Genomic DNA, 27,500 nt, shown 5'->3' on the forward strand with positions numbered 1-27,500 from the left:
GCGGTTTAAACCAAGCCCGATAAACAAGGGCCACAACCTCAGACACATTCCCCTGAAATCCAGCATAAGGTTTTCCCTGCTATTCACTCTCCTCTTAGAGTGTCAAAAGGTGAGCACAGCGTCCGTGTGTCTCTATGGAAACGTTCAGCGGGTACTTGAGCTTTCAGAGACCAGCGACATCAGAGGCTTTAGAAGTGGGGTAAGGGTTAGCCAACTCAGACACTTACGTGTGTACTTAAGCATCTTAAGAGTTCGTCAGGCCAATCTAATCTAATCGAGAGAGAGAGAGCGAGAGAGAGAGAGAGAGAGGCCTGTCAGGGGCTTTTCTAATTAAGGAAGCTATAAGGCATTAAGAAGTCTTAGAGAGTGTGGCTCGTATGCTAATTAAAAGCATGTTGCTGTTGTTGTTGTTGTTGTTGTTGTTGTTGTTGTTGTGGTGGTGGTGGTGGTGATGGTGTACTGTGGAGGTAGGTGTGGTGTGGTGGTCCAGGCTGGCCCTGCCCTGGCAGACAGCGGAGTGGGCGACAGATGGACAGACGACAGAGACACTCACCAAGCGTGTGACTTCCTTCTGGGCACGCTCTGTCGCATCCACTTGGAGTGCGGGGTCAGGTGGTAGATCAGCTGTCTGCAGATCTTTTCGGAGGACTTGAGGGTGTCGGCCTCCTGAGGGAAGAGGGGCGGAGAAATCAGCTGAAAGGACGCGTGCATGTTCGGAGAGACCGTTCTAGCGCTGTTTGTTTTTTCAGATCGCACCGTTAACAGAACTGAGCAAATAGTAACGTGTTATGAAACTCCAGATCTAATTAACGCAAGGTGCATTTCCAGCTAACATTTTCACATGGAACAGTTTCACTTTCACCACCCGTACCGTACATTCTCCTTCGTAGAAAACGTATATAATGTTCTTTCCTGGAAAACCTCGGACACAGACGGTTTTATTAGCATGCTAATGTTGGGGAGACAGAGAGAGAGAGAGAGACAGAGAGAGAGAGAGAGAGAAAGAGAGAAAGAGAGAGAGAGAAAGAGAGAGAGAGAGAGAGAGTGTCTACATTCATTATATCTGGACAATAAGACACACATTGAACAGGCTCTTTAATAGGTAAAGACAGCAGGGGTGAGCCTGTAGGTTGCGTAGAGAAACAGGTGGCGAGATGTTTGACCTATGTTTGAATGCCAACACTGCCATTCAAGTGAATCCCTTATGGGTGCGGAATATTCTCCTGTGAATGGACTCCATGAGCAGAATAAAGCTCTGTGCTACAAGGTTTAGGGCTGCGTAGTGGAATGGTTTTGGGAAGGTGACGTTGAATTCTGGAAAATTGTAGTGATTACAGCAGTGCACTGATGCCTCAGATGTAAACCTTACACGTGCACCAAACTATCCTAAAAAAACGTCCACACAGATTTCTGGACGCCTCCAAAGATGATTTACCCCACGCGTAAGCACGTTTTCACAGGCGGGTGACACAGCAACTCCAAACTTCAAAAAACAAGATAATGAACAATGACGTTTTAGAGTGAGGTCTTTTCATTCAGTTCCACACGCTGGAAGGCTTTCTGTTTTCTTTTGAGTGGAACAATGACCAAACCTGCGGACATGGATAAATAATCAACAGAAAAACCTAAGGAAGGCAGCGTGAGTTACGGCGTGCGTGCGTTTAAAAACCCTGCCGTCCATGCGAGAAGCTGAATCGTCCACTGTTAGCGGTGACGTTACGCAACACGACGAACCCGTTGCGAAACAGGGTTTGGATCACGAAGGTCCACTTCCTCACGGGCTTTCTGATAGTGACCTTTCTATTGGACCTTTTTTTTTTTTTTTGTCTTTATCTCTGTACGGACCTTTCTATTGGACCTTTTTTTTTTTGTCTTTATCTCTGTACGGACCTTTCTATTGGACCTTGAAGCTTTAACTGCCACTGTGTTTTTTCTCCACTCAGCACATTTTTGCCTTTTTGTTAGAAATGCCACTAAAGAGGCCAATAATGAACCAACGTTATATGACTTCAGCTTACCTCACAAGGACACGAATTTCACAATCAGTGAAGCTTCTTTGACTTCAGCTCTGAATTTTAGTTTTTTTTTTTCTCCTGCAGTGTCAGACTGAGAAACCATTCATCTGCTAATGGGGAGCGTTTCGGCGATGGCTTATGGGAAACTGTGGGGGTGGGATGTGAAGCTCACTCGTGTGTGGAAAGAAACAGTGGATGTGTTTTCTCATGAAGAGAAACATACACAACAGGCACAAGCACACCGTTTGTCAGTGGGAAGATGTTTGTGTGTGTGTGTGTGTGTGTGTGTGTGTGTGTGTGTGTGTGTGTGTGTGTGTGTGTGTGTGTGCGCGCGAGTGTGTGTGTGCATGCGTACAGAAGTTCCCTCATTTCTTACCATTTAGTAAAATTTTACTCATGAAGCTCCAAATCTCAATCCAATCCAGTGTCTGTGGAGTAATATGAGAGGAAACAAAAGCTATTCAAAGTCGATCTCCACCAATCTCCAACCGTGAGAGCAAGCGAGTCAATGTGAAGCTGTGTCTCTGTGTTACTAAGCCCTGTGTGACTGTACATCTCTGTATTACTACGCCCTGTGTCACTGTACATCTCTGTGTTACTAAGCCCTGTGTTACCGTACATCTCTGTGTTACTAAGCCCTGTGTAACTGTACATCTCTGTGTTACTAAGCCCTGTGTAACTGTACATCTCTGTGTTACTAAGCCCTGTGTTACCGTACATCTCTGTGTTACTAAGCCCTGTGTTACCGTACATCTCTGTGTTACTAAGCCCTGTGTAACTGTACATCTCTGTGTTACTAAGCCCTGTGTTACCGTACATCTCTGTGTTACTAAGCCCTGTGTAACTGTACATCTCTGTGTAACTGTACATCTCTGTGTTACTAAGCCCTGTGTAACTGTACATCTCTGTGTAACTGTACATCTCTGTGTTACTAAGCCCTGTGTAACTGTACATCTCTCTGTGTAACTGTACATCTCTGTGTTACTAAGCCCTGTGTAACTGTACATCTCTGTGTAACTGTACATCTCTGTGTTACTAAGCCCTGTGTAACTGTACATCTCTGTGTTACTAAGCCCTGTATAACTGTACATCTCTCTGTGTAACTGTACATCTCTGTGTTACTAAGCCCTGTGACACTATGTCTCTCTCTCTCTCTCTCTGACTCCACCATTCTCTCTGACTCTCTCTCGCTCTCTCCCTCTCTGACTCCCCTATATATACATACATACATATATGTGTGTGTGTGTGTGTGTGAGAGAGAGAGTGCGTGCGTGTGTGTGTGCGTGTCTATGTATGTATGCATATATATGTGCAGCTGTGTCAGTTATTGTTGTTGTTATTATTATTATTATTATTATTATTATTATTATAACATAGACCAGAGTGCTCTTTTCTCTTTATGAATCCAGATTGCTGAACAGGTAAAGAATATGTATTATTTTCTGACCTACGGTTCTGTTTCTCGATCTAACGATGAGGAGTCTATTTTAATATGATCTCGAGGCCTCGCTCCTGCCTCCAGCAATTTCTGCAGCAGAACAGGCTTCAGCCTGCCTCTCTCAGTCAACGTCCTTAAACCGATTGTGAGGAGCAGAGGGGAGTAAATCTAATTAATGGTACAACACAACAAGAAGAAGGAGGCAACGTGGAGAAAAAAAAGGAGAACTTGGCAAGTCACACCCCGCAGTATTAGACATCTCAAAGCTCAGTCCAGGCCATGCAAACCGGGCTCTTTGTTAGACACGCGTCAGAGATGGCATGAAGAGAGGACCGAGGGTGTTGCGTAAGGCATTCCCTCGCTTGAGGGAAAAGGGCACACAGCAATTTAACGATTACCTTTCAAAACAAAAGGAAAACGTCTGCTGAATTGGTATCGAGTGCAGTAGCTTCTTTCAGCTAAAAAAAAAAGCCGACACGCTATCGAAACTCCAGGGCCGGTGTTTGTTCATGACCAGAGGACTTGCAACGCCAGTGCCCTCAAATACCTAATAACTGAACACAGTGCTAATCTGGTGCTCGCCAAGGCAGAGAGGAGATCAAAACAACAACAACAACAACAACAATAAAACAGCCCTTTAAAAACAAATTAGAATCATATTAAAATTCGTCTCCGTGTTCCCCTCATCGCCTGCACATGCACAGCGGCATCGATTAAAACAGTGTTAAGTGTTAACTCCCGGGGCACCGCACCATCAAATGGTTCCGGACTGTACTCGGCACAAAACGCTGCCAGCTTCAGGAGAAGCGCTGGACCCGGGTGGTTCTGACAGTCCGTTTGGCTGAGTTCTCAATCTGTACGTCTGCGAGCAGAGCTGTGTTCCCCTGCTGAACGAACGACTCAGACTTTATGAAGACAGAGAAAGGCAGAGCAGGTGAAGCCTGCTGGGAAACGGCGGATTCTTCCAGAAACCCTGGCTGTGTTGACACGGCCAAGGCTGCCGCCGCTGCCCAGAGGAGGTTCAGACGGGAGGAGTATCCTTCACCGTCTTCTGTCACCCTGACGCGACCGAACACACAACTCAATGAAACAGGCTCGTCTGTAGCTCACATTTGGATTCCTGACCTTGCACCTGCTCGACCCCACTCTGCGGACGAAAGAGCGCCGACGTGGTCGGGCCGGGAGCTGTCTGTGCTTTCACATTTCTCATGGTCTGTGGTTCTGACCTGAATCAGTAAATTAAGCCTGTGCCACATTTACACCGAACACCGATGATCTGTGGGTTGGCCTGCACTTTCACCAGGATCATCTTTGACTTATCGAGGTTCTACGGTCGACGTTACGTTTTATATTCTACTCAGTTTCCATGGCTGAAATAATTTAAGTAAACAAAACAAAACAAGACAAAACAAAGGGAAGACGTGTTCCACCAGTTCAAACAGAAGTTAATGTTAAAAAAAAAAAAAACGCAGCCGTTTCTCTAGGGTTTCGTCTCTGCCCAGAGGGCTCTTAGAGAATCACAAAAATAACCACTAGCGGTGATTCTTTCGAGCGAACAAAAGGTCAGAGACATTTCTTTCTGTTTTGCGACTTAACCCCTCTCCACAACCTAATCACTGTGTGGTCTTGTCCGCTGGGCCGAGAACCGTGAAAAGCAGAGCGGAGACAGAGTCACGGTTGCTGAGGGTGATCCGACCCCACAGACGTGTGTGTGAGAGTCAGCCTGCGTGCTTGAATGGCGTCTTACAGCTTAAAACCCAGACTTGCTCAAGGTTACAGCACATCCAACCTGAGCAAGTCTGGATGCGTGCCTGGATGCAAGCCAGTCGACCTGTTGAGTGAGACCACCCACACCGGGCCCCGTCGGTTCAGCTCCGTCAGCTCTCTGGAGATGGCTTTCACAGACGGTCTCTCTGAGTTTACATTTCGTTTCGTTTCGGGTGTGACTTACCCTCTTTGGGCACTGCATGTCTCGAGCCAAGCTGAGCAGGAGCTCGTGAGAAATCGGATCCACGAGATTCAGAAAGGCGGTGTTCTTGTATAGAATGTCACTGAGAGATGTGCCCTCAAGTCCTAAATCCTACAGCAGAGAGAGAGAGAGAGAGAGAGAGAGAGAGAGGGGGGTCAGACCAGTACAATGAAATTTATAGTTTTGAGTGTTCACTCTAGCGCTCCAAAGGTCATTGCAATGGGAAATCCAACGATTTAATCCTTTCATGCTCATTCCCCTTTTAATCTGTGGGATTATTCTAGGGCCTATTTGAACGACATGCTTAATCTGAAGAAATCATTGATGCTTTTGGTTTCAATGCTTTCGCTTCTGGAAGTAATTACAATGCCAAGAACCCTGTCATGGAGCTGAGTTTCAAACAGCTTGTCATGTCCTGAGTCCTGGATCTTTAAACAAAACCAGACCAAGGCAAACTTGCAGAACCGCAAGCCTTGTACACGACTCTAAGCCCGTTTTTTATTACCCCTGCAGAAATCAAAAGTCAAGACAGGCGAATCTGATGTGGCAACCCGTAAAAACGAAAATGAAGAGAGAAGAAAAATGCCCCCGAGGATTCTGCTTCTTGTTCGCCGCTTGGCACGATTCACAGTGACACTGCAAAAACAGGGTGTGGGAATTGAGGGGGGGGGGGGCGTTGGGGGAGGGTGGTGTGACTTCAGGTAATTGGGGGGGTGGGGGGGGCATGAGCATATGTTTGTGACATAGCACTTTGAGACATATTACAAGGGTTTAAAATACAGTTCACCCAAATACTCCTGCAAAAAGGATGACACCTCTTACCACATACAAAGAGCCTGTCACATGATAAACCGAATGACAATCTGTAGGCACTGTGTGTGTGTGTGTGTGTGTGTGTTCACAGATTTACTGGAAAAGAAGGGGCTTTTAAAGGAAAAAGCTAAAGAGGAAAATTGAAGGAAGGAGTAAATCCTTTCCAATGCCTTGTGATTCGTCCTTTGGCCTGGTTTACCGAGGCCTTTAGGTCTTTAAGCCCTGAGCGCGGCGGAACATGGAGGCAGCGGTGGCAGCTGACAGCAGAGACACTGAGCGGATTCCTCCCGTCAGCGGTTTCTTCTCCTCTGGGTTTCTGCCTCATTTACTGCCTGGGATTTCTCTGGAATTCCCTGACAGTGAGTTTCTCTCACAAGCTTTTCTCTGCTTCCACTTAAAAAACAACAAAACAAAAAAACAAAACAAAAAAAACAACCAAGGATGCACTGTACTACACACCCACCCTGTTGCCCTCTGAGAATTATTCTAAGCAAGACAAAACATTAATATATTCACAATATTTAGAAGTGAATTTTAATATCATACAAAAATATTGCTGATTCCCCTCTGAACCTGGTATTTTCCCCTCAGCTGCAGCACAGAATTGGTCTGAAGAAATTGTAATGGGATTAATTTTACTTGCGTCTGTAATGCAATATTTTTTTAGTGCTGCGTGTACTGAAACTAAATCACTATTCTGTTATGAAACATTTTGGTCTAAGAGCTGAGGAAATGCTCTAATTGCTTTTCTAAGAAATATTAGGGACCAGGACATTTCTCTTCATCTTTCCAAAGGCACGAGAAAAAATGATTCCTAGCTTGCCTTGGAGTAACGAAAGACAGATACAAACAACAGAAACATATGGTCGTTTTAAAAACCTGCAAATCAACTTGAAAAACAGAACCGCAGGTAAATTATTCAACGCTTTAGGCAAGATTTTGTCTCCTATTTCTGGAAACATATTATTAAAAACTGTTCCCAGTAAAGGACTCAGAGAGTTGTTGCTAATAGGGATAAAGAAAGAGAGAGAGAGAGAGAGAGAGAGAGAGAGAGAGAGACAGTTCAGTGCAGTAGCACAGAATCAAACCAGTCTAGAACATTCCGCCTCACTGCTGCGTGGTGTAGAACACAGCTCACAAAAACATTACGATTCAACAGCTCCACTTTTCATCCACTTTTATGGCTCATACATGACCCTGCATGTATTCCCACAGCACCGGTACCATACTCGCTGCCACAAACACATCCAGTGCAGTCCAATATCCAGAACAGGGCTTTTTTTTCCCAGGGGGGTTGATCTGATTTTGCCCGACAGCCTTCGCGGCCATGGCTCTAGCTCATGCGTCTGACAGACCTCGCACGCTGATGTATCGCCTGTCTCTCTGTGTACTGCCGGGCAAAGACTGAAAATTAATTAAGTGAATTAGGCAACAGGAAGGAATTGCAGCAGAGGTAAACAGCGGATTGTTACGCCACCGCTTCAGGGTGAAAGTAGGCGTCGCGGCCGCTTGGTAGTCGGCATTGTGTTCTTAACGTCAAATCCCTTCTGCTCCCAGAAGGGAAAGCTGCTTTAATCTTCACAGAAACAAGCCTCCATTCATGTTAAGGATTAACCCTTGCCGTGCCGTGACCCTTTTTTTTTTCATTTCCACCAGTGGCACGCTGACACTGCCTTCGTGATTGGATGGGCTTTTCTGACGGGTCTGGCACGAACGCGATGCGCTGTCTGCTCCAGCGAGGCCCCATGCTCAGGTTCTCTCTCTCTGTCTTACGCTGCTATTCTCAGCACACCCTGCCCCCCCTCCTCTCTAAAACAAACACTCCAGCGCATCAGTTCCTTTAAGCAGCTCTTTCACTGTTACTTATCATTCACTGTGTTTCAGGTGTTGAAACTGTAATTGACAGCCTATTGAAATACTCATATTGGAACAGGGGAGAGACAGTAGTGAGACTAATTACCACCCCCCCTCCTTCTTTTTTTCCTTTTTTTTTTGGAACGTATTGGGGAATTTCTTCCAGGTTGCTCTGCGACACAGAGGTCAATCAGAGATGAACAGGGTTCTTCTGATGTATGTAAAGCTACTTATTGTCGTTTTTTTTTCTCAATAACTGACACGACACAAATTACACAGCGCTGCCAAGCGACGGAGCACACACTGAAGGGAGGGTCTTACTCTTGGATTGACCTGCACCTCCTCAGTTGCCTCAACATCAGTGACTGCTGTTTCTCCGCAGAAAGACAGAGAACAACCCCTGGTCAGCACTGTCTCCCATGAGAACATCGACATTTCCTTAAACTCACCGATTCTCTTTAACAAACTGTCCATTCAGAGGTTGGATAGAGACCACATGTCAGTGGAGGGAGAGAGGGTGGACCTTGGGGAAATCCTCTTAATGAGACTTTACTGGTTTTCGGCTGAATTTCAAGAAGCTTTTCTGGGGAGATCAATAAAATGAGAACTTGACGAAAAGTCAAAATCCCTCAGAGAGAGAGAGAGAGAGAGAGAGAAAGAGAGAGAGAGACAGGTTCTTTGTGCGAACTGGTATATTGAGAGCTGCAGGCTAATGATGGCTTTGATTTCATGATCACAGATGTATCTTTGGAAACTAGAGCCAGTTACACCTCTCTTCTCTTTGTTAGTCATACTCATATAGCATTGTCTTTATCTGTGGTAAGTTTTTTCCCCTTCGACACGTTCACAGAAATTCTGGTTTCAAGGAGAGCATATACTAAAGGGCCTGTGGCATCTAATCTATCGCCTTCGTTTCTTCACCACCAACAGTTTCACTTGGAGCACAATTCTCCTTCATTAAACGCATGCACAAACCACAAATTACTAAACTACTTAATAAACACGCCGACCAGAAAACAGTTAAGAGGGGGTGAGCGACAAAGAGAACCATATGACACGCAGTAAGCCCGAGGTCACCGACTGAAAGCGGAGATATTGGGGTTGTCATCTGGGGATCTTATTAGAAACTGTCACTGTAGCATCACCCGCTAACAGCCGCGAGATGGTCGGACACCTGCGCGTTTGGAGCAGTCAAATGACACCAAACGAGGCGTAAGCAAAAGAATGTGGCTTTGGGGTTGATTCAGTGCGCAAGTAATGAGTCAGGGGTTACCGTGACTGTAACCCTTGCGAAGGCCAAAGGCTTGTAAACATATTTGACATTAACAACTTGTGAAAACCCTTGCGGTGTGTATTGTCGCGTTATTACAAAGATGTTATTAAAGGAACTGGTTTGAACAAGCATCCTGAACTGCGTTTACAATCAATTAAAGCGAAGAATAAGTGTACAGTCACATTTCACAGTACTGAAATTAATCAGACTAATTCCCACACAGACATATATCAATTATAACAGATTAATCTGCTCATTCTGCCACGCTGCACACAAAACCGTTGTCGGGTTAGCACAAATTTATACAAAAACTATTCCGTGTCAGGACGAAGAGTTGTGGATCCGCCAAAGAGTTTCCTCTACACAAGGGTGAGATTGTTTTGTTTTTTGTTTTGTTTTGGGGTTTTTTGTTGTTGTTGTTCTTTTTGTTTTTTTACCTTTCTGAGTAATTTCAACACGTCGACTGCTTGGTCAGCTTTCTGTTGTCTCAAAAGCTTCTGTATCTCCCGGACCCACGCGACCCTCCGCACGTACGGGCTGTGGTTCGTTTTGCGCAGCATCCCGGGTAGCTTGTCAGACTTCAGCACCAGCGATGTGAACAAAAAGTCCCCGCCGCCACGGCTCTCTGTCTTCTCTGCATCTCCGGAGCTGTCACGCCGCCGCCGTCCTCTTTTGAAAAAAATTGCTTCGTTGTCCAGGCTGCTCTGTCTGGTCAATTTGGAGCCCATTCTGTTGCTGATTAAATGCTCAAAATTTGTATCAGCGCTGTTACACAATTTGATTTTGCGCAGCCATAAAGTAAACTTGAGAGAGGCGTAATCTCATCCAGTCTACAGTTGCCTACTACGTGTGCGAGAACTATACACTTTTGCGGTCCTGTGTAAATTAAAACCAATTTATCTGACTCAATTGCACTCTAATGTTCGACTACAAAGCAGTTTTGTTCCAGTCTTCTAGATGAAATTCAACCACTTTGTCGTTGCTTCGTTTGCCTCCCCGTATTCTCGCTGTGTTTGTGTCCTCAGGGTTACACCACACGGCTCCAACCTACTCTCTGTCCAATCAGATGGCGTGATACCCACATGTGCGTTTAATAACAGAAATCCTCGCTCCACCCGCTACTTAAATTAAAGGAGAGGACACGGGTTACTATAGACCAGCCTTTTTTTAGTAGCAAACAAATGCATACTGATTGTTTAAAATAAATTAATCTATGCTGTATACCACAACAAGGTTTTTATTTGTGACTCATGCATTTTACTGGCTTAGCCAAGAAATGAACAAATTGTTTTCTGTCCTGACAATGCGAAAAGTTTCATGTTTGTATTTTGAAACGTCCAGAGGACGTCCCCAGATTTCTGCTCCTCAAGAGAACAAGTTGCGCACGATGATATTAAATTAGAACAGAACGTCACGCTCGATCGTCGAGTACTGTTGTAATACACTGAATTGCAAAATATTTGTGGTTAACGGGACATGATCTTGAATTCTAATTGGGTATGGTGCCCTTCTCTAAAAAGCACACGCGCGCAAACACACACACGCACACACAAGCACACAGAGAGCGGGAGTGAGAGAGAGAGAGAGAGAGACAAAATTTAGTCGGCCACGCTGTTAAAGATCAAAACTGATTAAATGAATAAGTTATATGAATACAATGAGTACTTGCAATGAGAGTATTCAAACTAATGTTACTTTTTTTGTTAAATAAAATGTAAATAAATGTTCAATAAATTGGTGGTGGTCACATTTAAGCGTGGTGGATTGACCTCAGCGGATCCGACAGCAGCGTTTCTATAGTAAAACATTTGCATGGTTAATCTTTTACCATCGCAACTGGCACTGTAATCACAATACTACGTCCTTATTTGCGGAGTTCAATCCTTAGAAGATTAAATATTAGGTTTCAGGAGATCATTTATTTGTGTAATCATCCATTTAGAAAGTTTACACACGTTTACCCCCTTAGCTGAGGCGCGGAGTCCACTACGGTGTCAGCCTTCACAGGCGTCAGCATGAATGACGTTTGCTTCGGCTTGCCAGGGATCATATGGACCCTTCATTGCGGGTAATAAAAAAAAAATCTCGTTTTCATTTAGTTGTTGTTTACCTTGAGGGTTAAAGTTTAATGACTTTGTCACACAATAAAGGCATGTGTGTGTGTGTTTGTCCGTGTCCTTCTTCCTTTACTCCCTGCCAGACCAGTGAGGTGTATCGACATTCACTCCAGGTGTGTGACGTTAAAGGTAAGAACTGGATTTTGCCTCTACACACACGCACACATTTGGCTCCTTTGTACGGACATTGAAAACTGACATTATGCCATGTGTCAAAATACCCACAACAAATCCACCAAAAACATTTTACATGAAAATGATCTTGAAAATCTGCTATGTCATTTATTCCAGTGTCCTCACAGCTAAGAAAAAAAACCAAAAAAACAAAACCTCTCTATGGGGAACTAAAAGTTACACAGCATTGCTTTGTTAGTTCTGAGCTGCGATTTTCTTTTGAGATTCATGTGTAGGAAGAATGTGTTCTTTCTGGAATTCCAGTCTGTAGTTGGATGGATTTGTCAGGGGGATGTGGAGTGAGCCAGTGACAAAGGGTTTGAATGCTTTGAGACCATGAAAGCCTCTGTCTTCTCCTAAGCAGGATTTAAGACCAAAGAAGTCCATTTATTACAAATCAGTGTTACATTTTTTCCATGAAAAGTGTACAGCAACTGTACAGGCAGAGTGGTGCATTCGCACAGTTCCACAGCAAAAGGTGTTGGATGAAGCAATTATAAAAACTCAAAGACCATTATTTCATTTCAGCTTATGGGACATTGAATGACAAAAAAAAAAAAAGAGGAGGGGGGGTTTCAAATTCATATTTTTTTTCTTACAGTAGCTGCTGGGGATTACATTAGAGTTTATTACATGAAATATTATTTGAAGAAGAACCTTTATTTTGAGTGCTTTAACTTTGACAAAACAGATAAAGTTCAAGTAGAGCTGCTCCAACTAGACTTCAGAGTTGTGACTTTGTTATTTGTGATCTGTTATATAAAACGTCAAAATGTTCTGAGCATAGTTTAATATCTACATTTTATATTTAATAAAGATACTAGAGATTTTAAACAAATATAAATATATATATATATATATATATATATATATAGAGAGAGAGAGAGAGAGAGAGATAGATATATATATATAGATATATGGTTTTTCATTACTGTAGTGATCTGTCCTGCTCTTGGTCTGGCTTTCTGCGTTGACACATGGCATAAAGCACACTGTGCTACATTGTAATGACCTGTTAACGATTATGATCAAATTAATTTTGTATCACACGCTGAATTGCTTACTCATCTTCAGCAGATTGAGTGACATATAGCTAACGCCTAAATACTTTAATTGTTTTATTGGCACGAAGACATCCAGAGAATTTGCCCTTGCCTTCCTGCGATACTTTAAAACAAATCAAGGTGAAAGGGGAAATAAAAATAGCTGAACAGTTCCATGACTCTTTACAGACTCCTACAGAATCCTGCAATGTTAGGGGGCGGCCGCGGCCTAATGGTTAGAGAAGCGGGTTTGCAACCAAAGGGTTCAGTCCCCGGGAGCGGCAGGAAAAATGTGGAAGGGGGGAGTGGGTGAACATTGCCCCCCCACACACACACATCCACAGCTGAATTGCCCTTGGGCAAGACACTTAACCCCCAACTGCCCCCCGGGTGCAGGTGTGCTGCCTACTGCCCCTGCTCCTCCTGTGTATGCGTGTGCTCACTACTGGTGTGCATGGATGGGTTAAAGGCAGAGGTCAAATTCACTGCTCACTGCTCACAGTGTGTGTGTGCGATCACAGAGAATCTAAATTCTAATTATTGAGCGCTAAGCATACCCTAAGCTAGAACTTTTTGTTCTCGTTGTATAATTTTGCTATTGTTGTATGCTCATCATGTTTCTTTCTGTGTCAGAACTTTTGTGGGAAGTAAGGTCAGTCCATACAAAAACATAGTGCACAAAAAACAAAAACATAGTGCATATTAAACATAGTGCATTGTGCATGTGTTATTAGTGAGGACTGGTGAGTGAGGACTGGTGAGAAGATCAACCAGTCAAACACAAGTTGTGCTCCGCTCAGGTCTGTTTGAAAGAGAAATTACGCTTGGCTCTGGTAAACTTCGACGGGAACATTTTAACAGAGGGTTATTCTGTTTTTATGACAGTGTAAAATCAAAACGTTCCTTTCACTGTCAGAGAGGAGGGTTTTTTTTTTTTAAATAGTTATCTTTTTTGATTCTGTCATGGAAGATGTTCAGGGGAAAAACAGGAATCGACAGCGCTGTGAGAAAGGTTGGATTTTGGGGAATACTGTGAATTGCACCGACGTTAGCTGACTGCTTCTGTCGTCCTTAACAGCAAAATGGTTCAGAAGTCTGTGGTAGTGGGTCTGCTGGTTCTACTGGTGGCGGCAGTGGGCACATTCGTGGGAGTCTTCTTTGGCGTGAGTAGGAGAAGTCCCCCCCAGGAGGGCTACTTCACCAGGGCTGCAGTGGCAGCAGATGCAGGACCATGTTCGGAAATTGGAAGGTAATGCACTCGCTCAAAAACCCTGGAAAAACCACTCCCCCAAAAAGTTCTTTATAAAATACTTTATCTATATATATATTCTTTATATTCCTCATACAATTCAGGAAAAAACGACTTGTTTTATTATGTTGTCAAATAAAATGTTGATAGACAAGTTTGTAAATCTCTCAATTTTGACCGTTTTGTAATTTTAAGTTTAGGGTCAGGGTTATTTCAGTTTAAAGGGCTCACATACTGTTTGTTGATCATTAAACATGAAATGGTAAAACATTCTTATGAGGCAGTTAACACATGTGTGTGGGTGGCAAGTATTACCTTGACCTATACACCTACAGACCTTTATAAACACCTACAGACTTTTATAAATAGCTACAGACCTTTTGTTAAAAAAAAATTTATAAAAAAAAAACAAGAAAAAAACAAACAAACAAACAAACAAAAAAAACAAAGCAGCGCATCATGTGTTCTTGCACGTCAGTTAGAATATCAGTTTCATATATATTAGAATATCAGTTTCCATCATGTATTGGTGCTTGTATTGAGGTTTTTATGTTTATCTAAAAGGGACATGTTGAAGAAGGGAGGGTCAGCGGTGGACGCGGCGATTGCTGGTCTTCTCTGTGTTGGTCTCATGAACGCTCACAGCACGGGCATCGGTGGCGGATTCTTCTTCACCATCTACGATGCCAGGACAGGTACGAGTCCCTCGGGCTCGATCTCAGTTCACACCGCCACCAGTAACACCAGCACCACCAACCTTTAAAACCACCTAAAATACTCCACCAGCCCAGTGCCACCAGCAACTGAAACCGTTCTGTTCCACCAAAGCATTCCACCACCACACCATCTTAAGTCTGTACACACCATCTTAAGTCTGTACACACCTTCTTAAGTCTGTACACACCATCTTAAGTCTGTACACACCATCTTAAGTCTGTACACACCATTTTAAGTCTGTACACACCTTCTTAAGTCTGTATACACCTTCTTAAGTCTGTACACACCATCTTAAGTCTGTACACACCTTCTTAAGTCTGTATACACCTTCTTAAGTCTGTACACACCATCTTATGTCTGTACACACCATCTTAAGTCTGTACACACCTTCTTAAGTCTGTACACACCGTCTTAAATCTGTATACACCTTCTTAAGTCTGTACACACCATCTCTGTACACACCATCTTAAGTCTGTACACACCATATTAAGTCTGTATACACCATCTTAAGTCTGTACACACCATCTTAAGTCTGTACACACCATATTAAGTCTGTATACACCATCTTAAGTCTGTACACACCTTCTTAAGTCTGTATACACCTTCTTAAGTCTGTACACACCATCTTAAGTCTGTACACACCATCTTAAGTCTGCACACACCATCTTAAGTCTGTACACACCTTCTTAAGTCTGCACACACCTTCTTAAGTCTGTACACACCATCTTAAGTCTGTACACACCATCTTAAGTCTGTATACACCATCTTAAGTCTGTACACACCATCTTAAGTCTGTATACACCTTAAGTCTGTACACACCGTCTTAAATCTGTACACACCTTCTTAAGTCTGTACACACCATCTTAAGTCTGTACACACCATCTTAAGTCTGTATACACCATCTTAAGTCTGTATACACCTTCTTAAGTCTGTACACACCATCTTAAGTCTGTACACACCTTCTTAAGTCTGTACACACCATCTTAAGTCTGTACACACCATCTTATGTCTGTACACACCTTCTTAAGTCTCTATACACCATCTTAAGTCTGTACACACCTTCTTAAGTCTGTACACACCATCTTAAGTCTGTACACACCATCTTATGTCTGTACACACCATCTTAAGTCTGCACACACCTTCTTAAGTCTGTATACACCATCTTAAGTCTGTACACACCATCTTAAGTCTGCACACACCATCTTAAGTCTGCACACACCATCTTAAGTCTGTACACACCATCTTAAGTCTGTACACACCATCTTAAGTCTGAACAGAGGGCAGATGTGCTGGTTCTGTTTGGACAGGTAAAGTGGAAATCATTGATGCCAGAGAAACGGCCCCTGCCAATGCGACCGAGGATATGTTTGGGAACAGCACAGACCTCGCGCGGAAAGGTACCCATTAACCTGTTTCATAATTTGAGCTATAAAACTCACCCGTGTAATCTGTGATTTACAAGCAAAACAGAGGCCTTTCATTGAAGTACCACACCAAACAGACAGACAAGGACAGATAAGATAAGATAGGAATGATGCGACAGATAAGGACGCTAAAGAGTATATACAGGGATTTATCATAAGAGTAGAAACAAAGGTACCCTGGACAAGCAGTAATCCACTGTCTGTTTACTGACAAAGATAGAAGGCTACATTCACAGGGAAGCACAGAGTTCAGGCATTCAGGCCATTTTAAAGGCCTTCATTTACTTTTTTTTGGGCAGTTACGTAGATCACTGTTAATGGAAACAAACAAGGAATTTAACAAAACACAGTTTATGTTGTGGACGCAAAAATTCATATGAAAGACTAATGGCATCTAATCTCTCACTGGCTTATTTTCCATGAGTCTGCATTTTTGAAATTGTCCTTTTCAGTGGAAATCTTGTTCCATCGTGTGTGTGTGTGTTTTTTTTATTGCAGTCATTTGCAGTTAAACTGTAACCTGAGTGAATGCGCTGTTCATTGTCTACTGTGTTTCTGTGATAAAGTGTAACGTCTGTTTTGGCAGGTGCGCTGTCCGTCGCTGTCCCCGGGGAGATCAGGGGCTACGAGATGGCCCACAAACGGCACGGCAAACTACCGTGGAAAGAGCTCTTCCAGCCGAGCATTCGTCTGGCCAGAGACGGCTTTCCCATCGGACAGGCCCTGGCCAGAGCCATTTCCAGTAACAGAGTAACCATAACCAGCAACGAAACTTTATGGTAAAACCTGAGTCGCTTGATCGCTCAGTTTCTTCAACAGACTCTCTTCCCAGTCCTGCTCCCGACGACCCACACCATACAATTTATTTATTTTTTTTAGATTTTTCCTTACTCTCGTGGCATCAACTCATTCTCAGGCCCTTGGTTGGCAGAGTCAGGTGTGTTAGCAGAGTTCAGAGTCAGGTGTGTTAGCAGAGTGCAGAGTCAGGTGTGTTAGCAGAGTCAGGTGTGTTAGAGCAGGGAGATATCTAAGATGGGCAGAGCTGGGAAACCTCCAGCAAAAGCACTGGGACACATAGATATACATAAAGATGTGCTGATCTTCTGCGCTGATCTTCTGTGCTGATCTTCGGTCAGATCATTGATACAAACAAGGTGTTTCGGAGATTACTCTGGAATGTCAGTGGGAGAATTGCAGATTGTGTGAAATGACACAGATTAGAGAAGAAGGATGATAGGGGATCCCGTGCGTTGTGATAAGAGTGATGACTGTCCTCGTTTTGATTCTAGTTCTGTGTTCTGTGACTCCAATGGTCAAATCTTGAAGGAAAACGACACCATCTTCTTCACCAAACTGGCCGACACTTACGAGGCAATCGCAGAAAATGGGCCCGAGATTTTCTACACCGGACGAATAGCAGAAAACCTCGTGAAGGACATCAGAGATCTAGGTTCTTTTCCTCTTAATGACCTCTTCACTTTGGGGACATATTTTGACCTTGAATAAAAATAAATTAAAAAAAAAAGAAGTGAGCAGAGAGGCAGTTCTCCTCCAAGCAGATTTTGTGATGAGAATTAAAAATCTGGTATCCGATGTGTTTCAGGCGGCATCATAACTATGGAGGATTTGAGGGACTACAGCGTTCTGGTGGACGAACACCCACTTACTGCCAACATAGGAGAGTACACGATGTTTGTTCCCAATGCGCCAGCCAGTGGTCCAGTTCTCTCGCTCATACTCAACACTCTGTCTGGTAAGAGTAACAGAACACGTCTCTTCCTTCAGCAGTACAGCTCTGTCTACTTATGTAACACGCATGTTGTCTGTTGCCGGCTGAATGCACGCTGTATATCTGTCGTGATTTTCTAGATGTGACAGCTTAGTAGGGAAAGACAGTGTTTGAACAGAGACGTCCAGTCATTTCATTAATTCTTTTCTCTTTTTATTTTTTTCAGTCTCTCTCCATCCTGTAAATAGTCAGACAGTATTTTTTTGTTCTATTTGGTCGTGTGGAACAGGATGTGTTTCATATTGAGAGATAACACAGACGCTAAGCTATCGGCTGGAATAATTAAGAGCTTCCCCTCCTCGTTTTCTCTGCCTCGCCGCCCACGCGGTCTGCACTCCTGTCTCACACACAGCAGCTAAAAGGGGCAATTTACCACTAATTGGACACAAACGGATCTCTGAAAACAGCACACACCCGCATGTCAAACCTTTTCTGTGGCTCGCCACCGGGAGACCAGCTTAGCTTTAACGGCAAGAAGTCAAACGAAACACTGCGCAGCTCCAGCCCGCGTAGTTGCAACTCCTGTTATAATGTTTAGTCTGATCGTACCTCCACTACACTGGAGTCAGCGGCTCAGTTTTCGAACAAGGCGATAAAACAAAGTGTCAGTCACTGCAGAAACACCTGCTGGTCTTGTTCGTCAGCGCATTTACCCATTTACGACGTGTTTTCTTACTTTTATTTATTTATTTATTTATTTATTTATTGACGCAGGCTGTATATTTATTTCTATTTTTCCAAAATAACGGGCACTGAGAATGCATAAAACATCTCTTCCGTCTAAGAGCACCTGCTTGGAAGCAACACGAACTCGTGCCTCGGGAATCCTCTTGATGATTTGGCTCATAACTGAGCAATTATAAAAGCCCGTTAAATTAATGTGAGAGTCAATATCACGGAAATGTTTTCACTATCCCGCGGAGCAGCTGATTGAAACACGTCGCTGCCTATGCTAAGCTAATGACAGCAATTACAGTAAATGAGAAACTGAACGGCGATGAGAGTGGGCGACAAAATGATCTCTGTCTCTTTTCTCTGTCAGGATACAACTTCACATCTGACAGCGTTTCTACTCTAGACAAAAGGATCCTGACCTACCACCGCATAATCGAGGCCTTCCGCTTCGCCTATGCTAAGAGGACTGTTTTGGGAGACCCCAGGTTTCTCAACATCTCCAATGTAAGCCATGCGATTATGATTTGTAGTGCTTGAACAATTAATGCAACTAATGCTGAGAAAAATGTTTACATGGGATCTATGTACTCTGTCGCTGAAATCAGACTGTAACAAAGATTAATATTGGAAATGTCTCCTCAGTCTCTACTGTGAGGTCCAAACAGTGTCCTCAAATTTCAATGTGTAAGGCTAGTTCCTTTTTTCCCTCTGAGTTCTTAATTATACGGATGAATTTATTTGAATATTTATATTGCCTACACACAACAAGTCAGTCATAAGCCAAACACTTCTTGAATAAAACAGTTGAAAACACTGCGGTGGAGATCAAAGCCTGAATCTAATGAGCCACTTCGAATCCTAATCATTGGCTGAGAAAAGTGTGTGGAATTGAATGCTTCATTGTAAGGTCTGGCCTTTGATCAGAATCTGGTCAAGGCAATGGACCATTAGGTTTCCCCCCTTAACAGAGGCTACGCCACGACGACTGGTTCTCATCTTTCTCTGCAACTCCCACAGTTCATCCAGAACATTACCTCAATCCAGTACGCCAACATGATCCGGCAGAAGATCACAGACGACACCACCCAGCCGGAGAGCTACTATGAGCCTCAGTTCTATCTCCCCGACGACCACGGAACATCACACCTCTCCGTCGTCGCGGAGGATGGCAGCGCGGTAGCCGCCACGGCAACAATTAACCTCTAGTGAGTGACCGATGTTCACTTGGTCTGTGGGAAATTAAAGCACTTTTTGTTTGGGCAGCGGTGTAGGAACCTGCACCCTGTCTAAGTACAACTCAACTCACATCCTTCTCGCTCAAATCTGGACGTAGTGGTAGTGGTAGTGGTAGTGATGTGAAGGGGCCTCGTATCCAGTTGGCTCCAGTTTTGAAGCCTAAGAATGGCAGCGAGAGCACAGCTGCTCCAGAAGTGCGTAACCTCTGACATAGAAAGCAGTCATTCTAAATGACTCAGCATAAGTGACCCGGCAAAAAATGAACGACCTTGCAACGCAGCACAGCAGTGGTGTCTTTTTTTCCCCCATTATTTTCATTTTATATCTGTGATAAAGATATGCTCTTCGCTCCAACAGTTTTGGCTCCAAGGTCATGTCCCCCTCGACGGGCATTCTCCTAAACAACGAGATGGATGACTTCAGTTCGCCTTTTATCACCAATGCCTTTGGGGTGCCTCCCTCTCCCAACAACTTCATAAGGCCAGGTGAGCAAGTACAAGTGCTGCCTCTAACGTTTTTCCTGTTCTAGTCATAGAGTACTGGAACTAGAGGGAACATAGCAAAATGTGTAAAAACAGTCCAAAATGAAGCATTTTAATCCTGTACAGACCAAACTGAGAGAGCTGGTTAACAGGCTTGTGTGTCATTTTATGATGCTATTCCTCCAGGCAAAAGACCAATGTCCTCCATGTGTCCTGCCATTCTTGTGGACAAGGACAATAAAGTTAAAATGGTGGCTGGTGGGTCCGGAGGCACAAAAATTACCACATCTACAGCGCTGGTGAGTTCTGGAAACTTCTACAGACGCGTTGTACCTTACAACGTGGATCTGGTTGTGTTATGAACGGTTTGTGCGACTTTTTATGATCTGTGATCTGATGGCCCGTGTGATGTCAAATGTCTCTTAGGTCATTTTAAAAGCTCTGTTCTTTGACTATGACCTTGAGAGAGCCGTGGGGGAGCCCAGGATCCACAACCAACTCAGTCCCAATATAACCGTGGCAGAGCCCGGCTTTGATCAGGTGAGCTCGACTAATTTTACCACAGTTCAACTCAGGTGTTTGTGTATCAATATATATATATATATACATGTATGAAAGAGTCTGTCTGCTCGGTGATGTTAGAAGGGTTAGAACCTTCTAAGATAAAGTCTGAGTATGGAGTTTTTTTTCGTGTTGATCCATGGCTGTGTACACATCAGCACTGGTCTTTGCATTTTTCCCCGATCAGGCACTGTTAGAAGGCTTGGCGAAGAAGAACCATGAGACCGAAATGCTGACGTCTGTCGGGGCGGTGGTGCAGGCTGTGATGCGTGAGGGGGAGAGGCTCCACGCTGTATCTGATCACCGGAAAGGGGGCTACGCTGCTGGGTACTGATCCAGCTGTGACGTGCTGGAGCCCGGTTTTATGCCAACCATGACTGAGCGGGCTCTCCGTTTCTCTGGCCTCAGTGCCAGACTAGAACATCAGGACACTTCTGTAGTATCTCTGACAACTCCACCAGTGACTTAATGGCCTTTAGTGGATCCTAAAGCAGTGAACACATCCACACCCAACTGGACTGACATCTGGCAATTACTGTATCACATACAATTCAAGCAATATTGTTTTTTCTCTTTCAATTGAAAGTATCCAAGTGTTTGTAATATATCACCCCTTTTTGGCTGTTTATTGAAACTGGAACGAGGCAGGTCAACCATTGTTTAAGGTTGCATTTTGTATTTTCTTGGGATATTTTAGAAAATAATGTATACCTATTGTGGTTAATTATCATTTTTTCAATGTTTTAAGTTATAAAATTAAACTTTTTTTTTTTAAACTTAAAGTGTGTTGAATTGAGAGAAGCAGGCTGTGTGTGTGTGTGTGTGTGTGGGGGGGGGGGGGGGGTTGTGATTCCTGTGTGAGAGGAATGCAGTGAGGAAAGTCAGTGAGTATATCTTCGTGCAGATACAAGTTGCCGGTTTATCCTCTCTGCTGACAATGTGAACTCTGCTGTTCTGCTGCAAAAAACAAACAAACAAAAAAAAAAAAAAACAGTTTTTTGTCCCACTTCCACCAAAGACTTTTGCTGGCGTTCATACCTGTCTGTCTCGGTATGACGCTGAAAATAGGATTTTAACACTAATTTATCGCAGGCTCTCCTGGGCACTTCATGGATGCGGGCCACTACGATAGCAAGGCTAACTCAGCCTCGTCTGTGATCTCAGAGCCGGTGTTGCGTCAAATATGGAGCGTGTGCAACACGTTGACCTATCCCTGCAGGAGCAACGTCGAATTTAATGACAAGTATTTAACGTAAACAGTAATGACAGTCGGAAACAATCGAACTCGGAACTGGGCATTAAAAATACATCTACATCTGAGGCGGCGTCTACAGGCATGAGGTGAAATAGTTGAACTGAACCTCCTCCTCTCTTTACTCCCTGGAAAAAAAGCCCTCATTTGCACTTCAAACGACAAGTTAAAGGTTAATTCTGTTTACTACCGAGGTCAAAGGGTGCCTAACAAAATGTATGTTCGAAAACATTTCTTTCCTACTCGGTCAGTGAATTTTGCGTGTGCAAGCAGATGTGATTTTATTACCGCCAAGTATGTGCACATGTCGATATATTATTGTGGTCCTCTGCGTCGGTGAGGCGTCAGCCTCTGTTGGACATGCTTTGAAGACTAACGGGCTCTTGCTGGTCCAAAAAGGTCAGAATCTCTGACGACTCTGAGCCGTCCTGCTGAGTGTGACAATGCAGGTCTGTCACCAGGTTGACTTCACCTAGCACTGACTGTTATCAACTGTCCCGCTCAAACAAGATCCCGCCGTGAATCGTGACATTCAGGGAAAAGCCGCAAAACCGCCGGGGGTGGGGGGGGGCTTCACGACGACAAGGACAACGAAAAAAACCAATAATCGGTGATGTGGGTCGGGTTGTGATTGGAGTGCAATCATGTTCGGTGCTACAGAGCGGCTGTTTGATTTTCTGAAAAGCAAGGGCGTAGGTTTGATTTTGACATTGGTAGAGACATAAAAGCAGTCCACAGAGGCCCCTATGAAAACCGTGGGGTTTTGCATGTATGACAGACCTCTGACTCTGATTTCATGTCATCTAGAGCCTTTATTGATAGATATGTTAGCCAACACACTCATAAAGGGAGGAGGTTTTTTTCTGTCATTATGCTCCTGAGACAATAATTACACACTTTTGATTATGCAAACCAACAACATTACGGTTTAGCTTTCTGTGCTTCGTGATGGAACATCTAAAAAAGACAGCGCTCTTCAGGGATTGACATTAAGGTTTTTAGTCTGTACCGAACACAAGAATATGTTAATGAATGAATTCTGTAAAGTTAAAGGCAACTAATGACCGACAATGAGTTTAACAGAGACCTCTTACCTTTACTCTGGCCACAGTGCAATTGTCAACATCTCTCATACATCAACATCATAGTACATACACACGACGTAGCGGGAGCACCTACAGGCCTAACCTGGTACTGCAGTCCACGTAACCAACACCCAAGTACCGTAATCACAGAACACAACTAGAGAGACAGGGCATCATCCTTGGCTTTGTATTTCAAAAGCTGAAATAGATTCCCAACTTGCGTCTCATGGCCTGTTGGTGCCATACCCTGCCCCGCGAGGTACTGCATTGAAACTACAGTACTTTGCAGGCTTTACAATACTCTACAATACTCTACACTACTCTACACTACTCTACAATACTTCTCGCTGCTTTGTCCAGGCGCTTGAGAGTTGAATCTATTGGGGTTGCTTCTTGAACACTAACTGTGACCACATGATGGTGGGATTTACTACTCTGGTGGTGTTCGAAGCGAACGATAACATTCTTCCAGTTATTGTGTCCCTTTGGGGAGAATGCAGGGTCAGCCGTTTTGGACGGTGTACTTTTCTTTATAGTGTGTGTCCTCACGCAGTGAAAACAGAGAATTCCCCTTCACTGTGGGGCTATGGCGAAGCCACGGATACGGCCTGTCCTGAAAATGGAGGGACCTCATTTGACAGCTTTTGAACCGCAGTGTATCTGGGGTGAGGTTGGTTTGGCCTGACTTCAACGCCCGGAATGTTTCCAGTTCTACACTGTTTTCCATTGCTTCCGCTCTCACTGCTACCCTCTCTCTGTTGCTGTCTACAGCTGGGTCAGTCTCCTTAGAAATACGCCGCAGTATACAATTAGCCACTGCATGTATTTTCACATGCAGTATCAACTACTGCATGTGAAAATACATCTACACCCTGATGAGGCTAGTCACCACTTATTTCACATATTTTATATACATAGTGTAGTATTCACGTCCACGTTACTGAAACCATGTATGAGTGAGTGTTTAATAGACCTTTTAGAATACCAGTGTGACCTCAATGTAATACAAAACAAATATCTACATTTAGTCTTATAATCACGTTGTTACGAGCCTAGGCCTCACCAGCGAGCCTGCCTCTCTTCCCCTGTCCAAACTCTCACCTGATAAAATAACACATTCGTGCATGCCATATGAACAATGAGACAACATGTGCCTAGCAACTGAGAAAATATTTACTTTAAGTGACTTACACTTTGACTAGTTGAAAAGTATCTATCAATGTCCACCTTTCTTTTTTTGGCTGCCATCCTGACCAAGCATATCACTAAACTGCCACACACACACACACACACACACACACACACACACAACTTAGGATGGTGTCTTCCTCACTTAGCCTACATGCACATCTGTTTGACAGAGCATTCTTACAACCAGACGTAGCTGCAGCCTCTCACACGTTAGCAAGAAACGGCAAAGCCAATCCTATTAGCGATAATGGGTTAGGGAGGCGGGGCTTGTAGTAGAGAATGAGATCTGTTAACCGTTTGTGTACCAATGGACAACAGTGGTTATATTTTAAATGTTTGATCAAAATTATCGCTAGGGACAATTCAGTAGTCGCTGGATATTGGTAGGGACCGTCCCTACCAAATTCTACGCCCTTGTTGAGAAGCACCCCTGCTTTTGTCAAGTGTTCTAAACATGCCCCCCCCCCCCCTTCACCCTGCAGAGGTACTAGAAATTTCGGAGAGTTAGTCACCTGCTGGCATGCAGAATTAAGGCTTTTTAAAACATGATTATATAGAGTGACTAACTGACTGACTGACTAATTCACTAATTTCAAAGGACAGTTTAACCTGCAGAATCTGAAATGAAAACCACAGTTATGAGCTTCTAAGTTTTCTCAACAAAAAAAAAAACAAAAAAAAAGTTGTAAGGGCAGGTAGATTCATGAATACTTCATGCCCTCATCTGCTTCAACCCCTGTAGTGTGGCACTCCTGCTACCATCTGCATGCATGTTTTAATAATGCACATCTGTTGCCTTAGAGGGAGACACATCGGACTCCCCTTACTCACCGCTCCTCACACGAAGACAAAATCTCATTACAAATTCTCTGGGTGTTTTATCACCAGGTCAGCCCACACACACACACACACACACACACACACACACACACACACACGTTTGATGCATGTATTCATATGCCGTTGTGCCTTATGGTTCAGAGAGGGCAGAACGGCAGTGGTGAACAGAGGAGGTTTGGTGAAAGGACACAGATATCTAAGCAGAATGAAATGCCATCTGGATTGGCCAGGGCAGAACCAATTAAAAGTCCATCAAGCCAGTGTCTGCACGGAGACAACAGCGGGTCGCTGGCTTTCACTGCGACGAGACAGACATGGCCTTGGTTCGTATGCTTCCAGAGGAAATATCCACTTTCACAGATATGCATATGATTTTAAATACGAAAACTCCGTCTGACTGCGGTTGAAAAACCCATTTGTGTTTGCGTAATACCCGCTGCGGTGCTTTAATGCTTAACTTCTGTTTGGGCTTAAAACCCAGGGTTTTATAAGTACGATGCTCCCAGACAGCGTGTAGTCGTCTATAAGTCTCTATGTCAAAAAAAGAGACAGAGGACAGCTTTACCCAACACCAACTTTACAAAGTCTCTGTGCTGCCTTGTAAGTGCAGTATAATGACAGTCACAAATTTAAAGAAAATATGCAAATAAAACATGACAATCACAATGAAAAGTATTTATCTTGAACCTATATTATCAAAAGTTGTTACTGAAATCACATAAAATGCATATTGCTTACAGTTTACAGTAAAAAAAAACAAAACAAAAACAAAAGTAGAAAAGTAGAACAAGAATAATCTGGTCAGTTGATGTCACATTCACATTTGATTTAACGTTTGCATATCCTGAAATGTGCCGATGGTTGTTTTAAGGTGCTTTTAGCCTCAAGCCTGCTCTAATGTGCATTAATGTGTAATAAACCGCTTTGCTCGGTTTAAATCGAATTAAAATAAGGTACTGTATTATTGTTATCTGAAAGGAATTAGCTTACTTTTACGTTTTTGCTTAATGTATGTAGTGTTTGTTCGGAGGAACAATGTATTCTCCTTTTCACATTTGTGGATTTAGTCACAAGTACACAGTAACACATAAAAAACCCCCCTCCAATTAATGACCCCATCTTATAAAGAGTAATCAGAGTAAATGGAATAAACAGACCGTGTTTTTAAAATCCAAATGTGAAACTCTCTGAGTTCAGAGTGACCTTAGAAGATCATCAGAAGTACTTCAAAACTGGAGTATGTTCAGTGCAGAAATGTGTGTCCACTCGACAGAGGTTCTCAAGCCCTCTGTCAGGGGCCCTGTCCCTTCTGGCCGTTACACATGCATCAGATTAACCATCAGGGAACTCACAGTCGCCCAAACGCTCCCTGAGGAGCAGTGAGGAGTAGAGCTGGATCAGTAGCCAGCCGCCTGACTGAGCTTCCTGGCGTCTGACACAGCCGTGATACAGCCGCGCTCCTTCAACACAGCGTTCACCACATTAAAGAAATACGGAAACGGTGCCACCCTGTGTCCCAAACTCCTCATTCTGGATGATTCCGGACAAGTCTAGAGGGAGAGAGAGAGAGAGAGAGAGAGAGAGAGAGAGAGAGGGAAAGAGAGAGAGACAGAGAGAGAGAGAGAGGGAGGGAAAGAGAGAGAGAATGAGGCATGTCATACGTATCTTTCATAACTAATTTTTTTTTTATCACATGCAAAGAGGCAGTGACTGTATTCAAAGATGGGAGTTGAGCTTGGGGTGACAGGGCACTCCTTCAAGAGCTCAAGACAAAGACAAAGCAAAAATACACCCCCCATACACACACACACACACACACACACACACAGAGTGTTCATCTTTACTGAATCACTTACCCTGCCCATAACCTCACACTCAAAATGTACAGTGTTCTTGCCGTCAACAAACACCACCTGCTCCGAAATGGCATGTGTCAAATTCATGCCCAGCCACAGGTGGTTCATGATGGCCTGGATGAGAACAGGGAAGGGAAGAGAGGTTGATGTCGAAAAAATGGCATCGCTGTTTGCAGGTTTGTTGACTTGTTTAAAGGAAATATTGGCCTCAGTGTTTCCTCAGGCTCTTATACATCTATGGAGGCAATTTCAAAATGATATCTTTTACTTTTTTGAATAGTCCAATTTTTAAAAAAAAAAAAAAAAAAATCATTACATACTGACATACGATTTTGACTCTCAAACACAGAAAATCAGTTTCTCCCGTTTTTATTTTCTAGACTGGAGTTTTTATTTTCTAGACTGGAGTTTATATTGCTGATTGGACTGAGGGGCACAGATGTGTTC

At 43.6% G+C, this 27,500-nt stretch overlaps 3 protein-coding genes across 3 annotated transcripts in view; 1 reads left to right on the forward strand and 2 right to left on the reverse strand.

Moving 5' to 3' along the window:
* The window catches only part of lrrc75bb (leucine rich repeat containing 75Bb), a 24,605-nt gene extending 14,160 nt beyond the window's left edge, over nt 1-10,445 (reverse strand). Inside the window, exons 1-3 of the mRNA XM_030768266.1 lie at nt 9,800-10,445; nt 5,405-5,533; nt 554-666 (exon numbers count right to left, since the gene is read on the reverse strand). Of these exons, the coding sequence (XP_030624126.1) occupies nt 554-666; nt 5,405-5,533; nt 9,800-10,090 (533 nt within the window). The 5' untranslated portion in view covers nt 10,091-10,445. The remainder of the gene's footprint in view (nt 1-553; nt 667-5,404; nt 5,534-9,799) is intronic.
* A 1,078-nt stretch (nt 10,446-11,523) lies between these two features.
* On the forward strand, nt 11,524-21,552 carry ggt1b (gamma-glutamyltransferase 1b). The gene is made up of 13 exons (XM_030768263.1): nt 11,524-11,608; nt 13,775-13,945; nt 14,510-14,640; nt 15,970-16,059; nt 16,673-16,865; nt 17,376-17,536; nt 17,690-17,839; nt 18,918-19,054; nt 19,568-19,755; nt 20,144-20,271; nt 20,455-20,567; nt 20,695-20,808; nt 21,017-21,552. Exons 2-13 carry the CDS (start codon nt 13,779-13,781, stop codon nt 21,161-21,163), a joined length of 1,719 nt encoding a protein of 572 aa, XP_030624123.1. The 5' UTR covers nt 11,524-11,608; nt 13,775-13,778; the 3' UTR covers nt 21,164-21,552.
* Nucleotides 21,553-25,973: 4,421 nt separating this feature from the next.
* Nucleotides 25,974-27,500, reverse strand: part of LOC115807332 (glutathione hydrolase 5 proenzyme-like) — a 12,766-nt gene continuing 11,239 nt past the window's right edge. Inside the window, exons 11-12 of the mRNA XM_030768264.1 lie at nt 27,054-27,167; nt 25,974-26,747 (exon numbers count right to left, since the gene is read on the reverse strand). Coding sequence (XP_030624124.1) covers nt 26,595-26,747; nt 27,054-27,167 — 267 coding nt within the window. The 3' untranslated portion in view covers nt 25,974-26,594. The remainder of the gene's footprint in view (nt 26,748-27,053; nt 27,168-27,500) is intronic.

Source organism: Chanos chanos, chromosome 3 (genome assembly GCF_902362185.1).
Source record: "Chanos chanos chromosome 3, fChaCha1.1, whole genome shotgun sequence".
NCBI classification, from domain to species: domain Eukaryota; kingdom Metazoa; phylum Chordata; class Actinopteri; order Gonorynchiformes; family Chanidae; genus Chanos; species Chanos chanos.

Excerpts from the sequence above, each read along its gene's own strand:
- ggt1b (XM_030768263.1), top strand. The coding sequence starts at position 13,779 with ATGGTTCAGAAGTCTGTGGTAGTGGGTCTGCTGGTTCTACTGGTGGCG. Across the intron at positions 17,840-18,917 it reads CATACTCAACACTCTGTCTG|GATACAACTTCACATCTGAC; the intron begins GTAAGAGTAACA and ends TTTCTCTGTCAG. Across the intron at positions 19,055-19,567 it reads GGTTTCTCAACATCTCCAAT|TTCATCCAGAACATTACCTC; the intron begins GTAAGCCATGCG and ends CAACTCCCACAG.